This window comes from Gouania willdenowi, chromosome 8 (genome assembly GCF_900634775.1).
Source record: "Gouania willdenowi chromosome 8, fGouWil2.1, whole genome shotgun sequence".
NCBI lineage: Eukaryota > Metazoa > Chordata > Actinopteri > Blenniiformes > Gobiesocidae > Gouania > Gouania willdenowi.
In genome coordinates this window covers 19,760,793-19,771,459 of record NC_041051.1, presented here as the reverse complement: position 1 = coordinate 19,771,459, position 10,667 = coordinate 19,760,793, and the positions used below count along the sequence as shown (strand labels likewise).

General features: G+C 32.0%; 1 protein-coding gene across 1 annotated transcript; it reads right to left on the bottom strand.

The window, feature by feature from the left end:
- Positions 1–1,035: 1,035 nt before the first annotated feature.
- On the bottom strand, positions 1,036–3,467 carry rmi2 (RecQ mediated genome instability 2). The gene is made up of 2 exons (XM_028455841.1): positions 3,165–3,467; positions 1,036–1,616 (listed from the first exon to the last, which is right to left on the bottom strand). The coding sequence occupies exons 1-2, from the start codon at positions 3,442–3,444 to the stop codon at positions 1,438–1,440; spliced, it is 459 nt and encodes a 152-aa protein (XP_028311642.1). The 5' UTR covers positions 3,445–3,467; the 3' UTR covers positions 1,036–1,437.
- Positions 3,468–10,667: the final 7,200 nt, after the last annotated feature.

Genomic DNA, 10,667 nt, shown 5'->3' with positions numbered 1-10,667 from the left:
ATACCTTTGTCTAATTATTCAACAGAAAAAAGGCCTTAATGGCAGTTTCTATGAATAACGTGCTTTCGACAAACGTCAGCAATAGCTGAACCCTGTCTTAAAGTTTTTCCAAAAATATAGGATATTGCTCCGTACAATAAAATACAAACATACCTTTATTGATCCCAGATGGGAAATTCACTTGTTGCATTAACAATTTAAATAAAAAAAAAAAACAGTCCAAAAAATAAATACCAACATAGGACAGACATAAATTGGAAAAAACTGAATTAAAAAAAAGACAAATGTGAAATGCAGAAAATATTGAACTCATTAAAATCTTCTAAGAAAGTTTTCTACAAGGTGAGAATAAGAGCATTTTTAGTGAGTGTTCATGTGTTCTTCTCTAATACATCCTGATCATCTTTAGGTTAAGATCACTGCAACAGTTCGTTAATTTCAATAAATAACCACAAAATTTTTTCTGGAATATTCCCAAAATTTCCAAGCTTAAGTTCCTGTCTGATCGACATGAAACTTTAACGGCTTGCACATACCCCGAGTGTGTGCATTTGTAATTTTGGAGTAATTCCAAAAACAATTTACAATGACCAATCCACACTGTGGATTGTTTTAAAACACTAATGATGTCATCAGAGTTCCAATGAGAATGTTCTAACTGATGAGTCGTCAACAGTGATCTATTCTATGCTAATGCTAAGCTAATGCAGGGCGACGCTGTCTGTGTACGACAACTTGAAGTTATGAACAGATTTTGATGAAATTTTCAGGAAATGATGAGTCAAGGAACAGCTCAGCTGATTATATTTCTGTTCTGGCTACCAAAAGAAAAAAAAAAATATATATCCCATTCATATTCCCATCCACACTGGAACTCCTGTTAATGTCAATATGAATACATACCTCCGACGGGCACTGTACTCGTTCCATTCAATGTCCCATCAACACAGTGGAACTTGTTCTCTCTGAGTGAACAGCTCAATGTTGACAGGTAGTCATGGTAATCCTGAGTTTACCGTGTTATGACTGGAGCGTGTTGGCTGAACTTGAGCTGCTTGGCAGAGGTCCGCGCTCACCGAGTGCTTTTTTAGTTTGATGTTTTTCTGACTTTTTGTTTCATATTTTGATGCATTATCCGTGAGCCCATGTGTTATAATAAACTAAAAAAATTATCCTAAAATGAATGGTGATACATTTAGTTTTTTAAGACTTGGGGAATTGGTTAGGCTACGGCTTTACTGAAAGTCTAGTTTTAGTAATAATTTAAGGTCAACTGTAAATGTTGAATTATTGACAAATATATGGCCTAAGGAATACATTCAATTTTTACTTTATAACAAAAACAAAAACAATCACTAAAGCCAAGAGAGACAAAAAATCACAAAGATTTCTTTACATCGTATAATAACGCTTAATGTACATTATGTATCACTGGAGTCAGAGGAGGGGATTTGACTGGGAATCATCAGTCAGCACATCCTGCAGCTCCTCCACTTCCAGCTTCCACATGTGTCTGTGAACAGCAGCGAGCACGGAAAGGTCTGCGATCTTCACTGCACGGATGAGCGGCTCCGGGGAGACGGCCTGGATGACACCCATCACCATCACGTATTTCCCTGCAACAGGAGCAGCAGCAGAGAGGGTCTGATGGTCACACTCACTGACAGTGAATCTTGGAAAGCAGTGACCAGTGAACGCCAGGACACATCAGCCACAGAATGTCAACTCAACACAAACACTTTGCAGCCGACACAGAAAAGTTTCATAGTTCAGACGGGCAATTCTAAAAAAAAAAAAAAAAACATGTTAACATAAGTCTAAACTTTGGTTTATGAAACCACTGCCTTATTACCAAGAATGCTACTTTCTGACTCTGGGTGTAATAATCAGATGACATACAAATATTGACAATAATTACATTTGCATAATAATGTAGACAACATTGTCAATAAATACATTCACTCTTGCACATGTTGTGATAAAGAGCAGACTTGAAATGAGCCGTTTCTAAATATCACAGCAAACTTGGTTAAATACACAGGCCATGTGTATCTAATAAAATAGTCATCATACCTGTATTTCAGAGGTGGTACAATCCATTGATCAGTGTTTACATTCTCTAAGGTAATGTTAAAAATTAACCTGCCTACAGCGTAAAATAGAATAAATATTGTACCTGACAAATTAAAATGTTTCTGTAAATATGTTTAACGAGCAGAGGTGAAAGTAATCAATTACATGTACTCACGTTGCTTTTATGGGTTCTTGTACTTTTTTTTTTTGTATATTTCTAAATCAGTAATTTTATTTGTATTTAAGCATGTTTTAAAAGAAGTAATTTGTTAGATTTCTACACCCAACCAATACTGAGTAAATAATTTTTTAAAAAACCATAACCTTAAAGGTGCAGTCTGCAACTCTTATAAAAGTGACTTTTTGTCATATTTGCTAAAGCTGTCACTATGTAAGGACAGCTTTACATCAAACGACTAGTTTGTGTGAAAAGAAAAAAAAAATAGACACATTGAGTCCCCCCTGCTGCTCCTGCTGTCTTTGGCAGATTGCCAGAATGCACCACGACCGAGCAAAAACAACCAATCAGAGCCAGGCTTGCGATTGATGGGCTGTTGCTTACAGGCCCCGCCCCTTTCCCCGAGCAAGAGTGCCGTCTTTTCTTTACAGCGTATGGTCTGGAGGAGATGGAATTGGTGACTTTTGTGCTTGAAACGTAATTACTGCTGCTGGATTTACATTATGTTTGATTTGTAATTGTTACATTAGAACTCTGTGGTGCATGTGTTTGTTCATGTGAGCGCAGCAGCCTCCGTGTGGGCTGCTGTAAGTGACACTGTGTTGTTGCTGCTGAGGTGTGTGCACATAGAGAGAGAGAGAGAGAGAAGTGCTACAGTAATATGCTTTTAACAGTGCATGTTATATTACTGTGATGTTGCTGTCGGACTAACGTTAGCTTGATAGCTCCTCTGAGAGAGGGACTGTGGAAAGTTTGGAGGCAAGGCAAGAGAGCAGCGGGAACATTTGCGGACTGCACCTTTAAACCACAATATTTATTACCAAAAAATAAACGTGGGGGGCTAAAGTAAGTAATTAGTAAATTTTACTTTGAGTACTATTTAACTAATCCGATGTGGTGGACTTTATTTTACCCGGGCTGAGGCAGGGCTTCCCCCGGGGAATGCCGCTGACACCCTGGACGGTGAACGTGCCCGTCTCGTCCATCAGCAGAACGCTATCCGAGTCCAGATGGACCTCCAGCACAGTGCCCTGCATCCAAACCAGGGACACCGGCAGAGTGCGACCCCGGCCCGGCCTGATGACCCAACTCTCCCCGCTGAGGCTCCTTGCGACCCGGAGCTGTCCGGACAGCACTTTGACAGGAGGAGGACGTCTCTTCTCACCTAATGTTCGGCTCAAGTCGGACATCATCCACTAATAAACAACACGCTGCTTGATTCCCGCGGAAGTATGAACTAAGCGGAAGTGACGCAAGCACCCAGCCCTTCATCATAAGAAAAATACATTTAAACAGGGCTAAGAAAGCAGTAAGGCTAAAAAAATAACAAAAAACTAAAATCACCCAAAATCAAAAGTAAGGCTATAACAAGGCATATTTTTTCAAAAATTAAAAAAAAAAAAAAAAAAATTGAGTTAGGACCATCATTAGAACCTAAAAAGTACTGCAAATATAATGCACATACTTAAACAGGGCTAAGAAAGGAGTAAGGCACAAAAAATGACAAAAAACAAAAATCACCCAAAATCAAAAGAAAGGCTATAACAAGGCATATTTTTTCAAAAATTTCAATAAAAAAAAATTTGAGTTGGGACCATCATTAGACCCTAAAAAGTACTGCAAATATAATGCACACACCTAAACAGGGCTAAGAAAGGAGTAAGGCACAAAAAATGACAAAAAATTAAAAGCACCAAAAATCAAAAGTAAGGCTATAACAAGGCATATTTTTTCAAAAATTAAAAAAAAAAAAAAAAAAAAAATGAGTTAGGACCATCATTAGACCCTAAAAAGTACTGCAAATATAATGCACATACTTAAACAGGGCTAAGAAAGGAGTAAGGCACAAAAAATCACAAAAAACAAAAATCACCCAAAATCAAAAGTAAGGCTATAACAAGGCATATTTAATCAAAAATTAAAAAAAAAAAAAAAAATGAGTTAGGACCATCATTAGACCCTAAAAAGTACTGCAAATATAATTCACATACCTAAACAGGGCTATGAAAGCAGTAAGGCACAAAAAATGACAAAAAACAAAAATCACCCAAATTCAAACGTAAGGCTATAACAAGTCATATTTTTTCAAAAATGTCAAAAAAAAAAAAATTTGAGTTAGGACCATCATTAGACCCTAAAAAGTACTGCAAATATAATGCACAAACTTAAACAGGGCTAAGAAAGGAGTAAGGCACAAAAAATGGCAAAAAACTAAAAGCACCCAAAATCAAAAGTAAGGCTATAACAAGGCATATTTTTTCAAAATTTAAAAAAAAAAAAAAAATTGAGTTAGGACCATCATTAGACCCTAAAAAGTACTGCAAATATAATGCACATACTTAAACAGGGCTAAGAAAACAGTAAGGCACAAAAAATGACAAAAAACTAAAAGCACCCAAAATCAAAAGAAAGGCTATAACAAAGCATATTTTTTCAAAAATTTCAAAAAAAAAAAAAAATTCAGTTAGGACCATTATTAGACCCTAAAAAGTACTGCAAATATAATGCACATACCTAAACAGGGCTAAGAAAGCAGTAAGGCACAAAAAATGACAAAAAACAAAAATCACCCAAAATCAAAAGAAAGGCTATAACAAAGCATAATTTTTCACAAATTAAAAAAAAAAAAAATTGAGTTAGGAACTTCATTAGACCCTAAAAGGTACTGCAAATATAATGCACATACTTAACCAGGGCTAAGAAAGGAGTAAGGCACAAAAAATGACAAAAAACTAAAAGCACCCAAAATCAAAAGTAAGGCATATTTTTTCAAAAATTTAAAAAAAAAAAAAAAATGAGTTAGGACCATCATTAGACCCTAAAAACTACTGCAAATATAATTCACATACCTAAACAGGGCTAAGAAAGCAGTAAGGCACAAAAAAATGACAAAAAACAAAAATCACCCAAATTCAAACGTAAGGCTATAACAAGGCATATTTTTTAAAAAATGTCAAAAAAAAAAAAATTTGAGTTAGGACCATCATTAGACCCTAAAAAGTACTGCAATAATAATGCACATACTTAAACAGGGCTAAGAAAGGAGTAAGGCACAAAAAATGACAAAAAACTTAAAGCAACCAAAATCAAAAGTAAGGCTATAACAAAGCATATTTTTTCAAAAATTAAAAAAAAAAAAAAAATGAGTTAGGACCATTATTAGACCCTAAAAACTACTGCAATAATAATGCACATACTTAAACAGGGCTAAGAAAGGAGTAAGGCACAAAAAATGACAAAAAACTAAAAGCACCCAAAATCAAAAGTAAGGCATATTTTTTCAAAAATTTAAAAAAAAAAAAAAAATGAGTTAGGACCATCATTAGACCCTAAAAACTACTGCAAATATAATGCACATACTTAAACAGAACTAAGAAAGCAGTAAGGCACAAAAAAAAACAAAAAAAATAAAATCACCCCAAGGCATATTTTTTCAAAAATTAAAAAAAAAAAAAATTGAGTTAGGACCATCATTAGACCCTAAAAAGTACTGCAAATATAATGCACATACTTAAACAGGGCTAAGAAAACAGTAAGGCACAAAAAATGACAAAAAACAAAAATCACCCAAATTCAAAAGTAAGGCTATAACAAGGCATATTTTTTCAAAAATTTCAAAAAAAAAAAAATTGAGTTAGGACCATCATTAGACCCTAAAAAGTACTGCAAATATAATGCACATACCTAAACAGGGCTAAGAAAGGAGTAAGGCACAAAAAATGACAAAAAACAAAATCACCCAAATCAAAAGTAAGGCTATAACAAGGCATATTTTTTCAAAAATTTCAAAAAAAAAAAAAAATTGAGTTAGGACCATCATTAGACCCTAAAAAGTACTGCAAATATAATTCACATACCTAAACAGGGCTAAGAAAGGAGTAAGGCACAAAAAATGACAAAAAACTAAAAGCACCCAAAATCAAAAGTAAGGCTATAAACAACGCATATTTTTTCAAAAATTAAAAAAAAAAAAAAAAATTGAGTTAGGACCATCATTAGACCCTAAAAAGTACTGCAAATATAATGCACATACTTAAACAGGGCTAAGAAAACAGTAAGGCACAAAAAATGACAAAAAACAAAAATCACCCAAAATCAAAAGAAAGGATATAACAAAGCATATTTTTTCAAGAATTTCAAAAAAAAAAAAAATTCAGTTAGGACCATTATTAGACCCTAAAAAGTACTGCAAATATAATGCACATACTTAAACAGGGCTAAGAAAGCAGTAAGGCACAAAAAATGACAAAAAACTAAAAGCACCCAAAATCAAAAGAAAGGCTATAGCAAGGCATATTTTTTCAAAAATTAAAAAAAAAAAAAAAAAGAGTTAGGACCATCATTAGACCCTAAAAAGTACTGCAAATATAATGCACATACCTAAACAGGGCTAAGAAAGGAGTAAGGCACAAAAAATGACAAAAAACTAAAAGCACCCAAAATCAAAAGTAAGGCATATTTTTTCAAAAATTAAAAAAAAAAAAAATTGAGTTAGGACCATCATTAGACCCTAAAAAGTACTGCAAATATAATGCACATACTTAAACAGGGCTAAGAAAGCAGTAAGGCACAAAAAATGACAAAAACAAAAATCACCCAAATTCAAACGTAAGGCTATAACAAGGCATATTTTTTCAAAAATTTCAAAAAAAAAAAAATTGAGTTAGGACCATCATTAGACCCTAAAAAGTACTGCAAATATAATGCACATACTTAAACAGGGCTAAGAAAGGAGTAAGGCACAAAAAATGATAAAAAACTAAAAGCACCCAAAATCAAAAGAAAGAAAAAATTAAAAAAAAAAAAAATTGAGTTAGGACCATCATTAGACCCTAAAAACTACTGCAAATATAATGCACATACTTAAACAGGGCTAAGAAAACAGTAAGGCACAAAAAATGACAAAAAACTTAAAGCAACCAAAATCAAAAGTAAGGCTATAACAAAGCATATTTTTTCAAAAATTTCAAAAAAAAAAAAAAATTCAGTTAGGACCATTATTAGACCCTAAAAACTACTGCAATAATAATGCACATACTTAAACAGGGCTAAGAAAGGAGTAAGGCACAAAAAATGACAAAAAACTAAAAGCACCCAAAATCAAAAGTAAGGCATATTTTTTCAAAAATTAAAAAAAAAAAAAAATGAGTTTGGACCATCATTAGACCCTAAAAACTACTGCAAATATAATGCACATACTTAAACAGAACTAAGAAAGCAGTAAGGCACAAAAAAAAACAAAAAAAATAAAATCACCCCAAGGCATATTTTTTCAAAAATTAAAAAAAAAAAAAATTGAGTTAGGACCATCATTAGACCCTAAAAAGTACTGCAAATATAATGCACATACCTAAACAGGGCTAAGAAAGGAGTAAAGCACAAAAAATGACAAAAAACTAAAAGCACCAAAAATCAAAAGAAAGGCTATAGCAAGGCATATTTTTTCAAAAATTTCAAAAAAAATAAAAATGAGTTAGGACCATCATTAGACCCTAAAAGCTACTGCAAATATAATGCACATACTTAAACAGAACTAAGAAAGCAGTAAGGCACAAAAAATGACAAAAAACTAAAAGCACCAAAAATCAAAAGAAAGAAAAAATTAAAAAAAAAAAAAAAATGAGTTAGGACCATCATTAGACCCTAAAAAGTACTGCAAATATAATGCACATACTTAAACAGGGCTAAGAAAACAGTAAGGCACAAAAAATGACAAAAAACTTAAAGCAACCAAAATCAAAAGTAAGGCTATAACAAAGCATATTTTTTCAAAAATTTCAAAAAAAAAAAAAAAATTCAGTTAGGACCATTTTTAGACCCTAAAAACTACTGCAATAATAATGCACATACTTAAACAGGGCTAAGAAAGGAGTAAGGCACAAAAAATGACAAAAAACTAAAAGCACCCAAAATCAAAAGTAAGGCATATTTTTTCAAAAATTTAAAAAAAAAAAAAAATGAGTTTGGACCATCATTAGACCCTAAAAACTACTGCAAATATAATGCACATACTTAAACAGAACTAAGAAAGCAGTAAGGCACAAAAAAAAACAAAAAAAATAAAATCACCCCAAGGCATATTTTTTCAAAAATTAAAAAAAAAAAAATTGAGTTAGGACCATCATTAGACCCTAAAAAGTACTGCAAATATAATGCACAAACCTAAACAGGGCTAAGAAAGCAGTAAGGCACAAAAAATGACAAAAAACAAAAATCACCCAAATTCAAACGTAAGGCTATAACAAGGCATATTTTTTCAAAAATGTCAAAAAAAAAAAAATTTGAGTTAGGACCATCATTAGACCCTAAAAAGTACTGCAAATGTAATGCACATACCTAAACAGGGCTAAGAAAGGAGTAAGGCACAAAAAATGACAAAAAACTAAAAGCACCCAAAATCAAAAGTAAGGCTATAACAAGGCATATTTTTTCAAAAAATTAAAAAAAAAAAAAAAAATTGAGTTAGGACCATCATTAGACCCTAAAAACTACTGCAAATATTATAACAAAGCATATTTTTTCAAAAATTAAAAAAAAAAAAAAAAATTGAGTTAGGACCATCATTAGACCCTAAAAAGTACTGCAAATATAATGCACATACTTAAACAGGGCTAAGAAAACAGTAAGGCACAAAAAATGACAAAAAACAAAAATCACCCAAAATCAAAAGAAAGGCTATAACAAAGCATATTTTGTCAAAAATTTCAAAAAAAAAAGAAAATTCAGTTAGGACCATTATTAGACCCTAAAAAGTACTGCAAATATAATGCACATACCGAAACAGGGCTAAGAAAGCAGTAAGGCACAAAAAATGACAAAAAACTAAAAGCACCCAAAATCAAAAGAAAGGCTATAGCAAGGCATATTTTTTTAAAAATTAAAAAAAAAAAAAAAAAAAAAGTTAGGACCATCATTAGACCCTAAAAAGTACTGCAAATATAATGCACATACCTAAACAGGGCTAAGAAAGGAGTAAGGCACAAAAAATGACAAAAAACAAAAACCACCCAAAATCAAAAGTTTTCAAAAAGTTCAAAAAAAAAAATAAATGAGTTAGGACCATCATTAGACCCTAAAAAGTACTGCAAATATAATGCACATACCTAAACAGGGCTAAGAAAGGAGTAAGGCACAAAAAATGACAAAAAACAAAAACCACCCAAAATCAAAATTTTTTAAAAAGTTCAAAAAAAAAAAAAATTGAGTTAGGACCATCATTAGACCCTAAAAAGTACTGCAAATATAATGCACATACTTAAACAGGGCTAAGAAAACAGTAAGGCACAAAAATGACAAAAAACAAAAATCACCCAAAATCAAAAGAAAGGCTATAACAAGCATATTTTTTCAAAATTTAAAAAAAAAAAAAAATTCAGTTAGGACCATTATTAGACCCTAAAAAGTACTGCAAATATAATGCACATACCGAAACAGGGCTAAGAAAGCAGTAAGGCACAAAAAATGACAAAAAACTAAAAGCACCCAAAATCAAAAGAAAGGCTATAGCAAGGCATATTTTTTCAAAAATTAAAAAAAAAAAAAAAAAAGAGTTAGGACCATCATTAGACCCTAAAAAGTACTGCAAATATAATGCACATACCTAAACAGGGCTAAGAAAGGAGTAAGGCACAAAAAATGACAAAAAACAAAAATCACCCAAAATCAAAAGTAAGGCTATAACAAGGCATATTTTTTCAAAAATTTAAAAAAAAAAAAAAATTGAGTTAGGACCATTATTAGACCCTAAAAAGTACTGCAAATATAATGCACATACCTAAACAGGGCTAAGAAAGGAGTAAGGCACAAAAAATGACAAAAAACTAAAAGCACCCAAAATCAAAACGAAGGCTATAAACAAGGCATATTTTTTCAAAAATTTCAAAAAAAAAAAAATTGAGTTAGGACCATCATTAGACCCTAAAAACTACTGCAAATATAATGCACATACTTAAACAGGGCTAAGAAAGGAGTAAGGCACAAAAAATGACAAAAAACAAAAATCACCCAAAATCAAAAGTAAGGCTATAACAAGGCATATTTTTTCAAAAATTTCAAAAAAAAAAAAAATTGAGTTAGGACCATCATTAGACCCTAAAAAGTACTGCAAATATAATTCACATACCTAAACAGGGCTAAGAAAGGAGTAAGGCACAAAAAATGACAAAAAACTAAAAGCACCCAAAATCAAAAGTAAGGCTATAACAAAGCATATTTTTTCAAAAATTAAAAAAAAAAAAAAAAATTGAGTTAGGACCATCATTAGACCCTAAAAAGTACTGCAAATATAATGCACATACTTAAACAGGGCTAAGAAAACAGTAAGGCACAAAAAATGACAAAAAACAAAAATCACCCAAAATCAAAAGAAAGGCTATAACAAAGCATATTTTTTCAAAAATTTAAAAAAAAAAAAAAA

Coding starts and splice junctions, on each gene's coding strand:
- rmi2 (XM_028455841.1), bottom strand. CDS start 3,444: ATGATGTCCGACTTGAGCCGAACATTAGGTGAGAAGAGACGTCCTCCT. Junction 1,617..3,164: donor GAAGCCCTGCCTCAGCCCGG/GTAAAATAAAGT, acceptor CTCCTGTTGCAG/GGAAATACGTGATGGTGATG.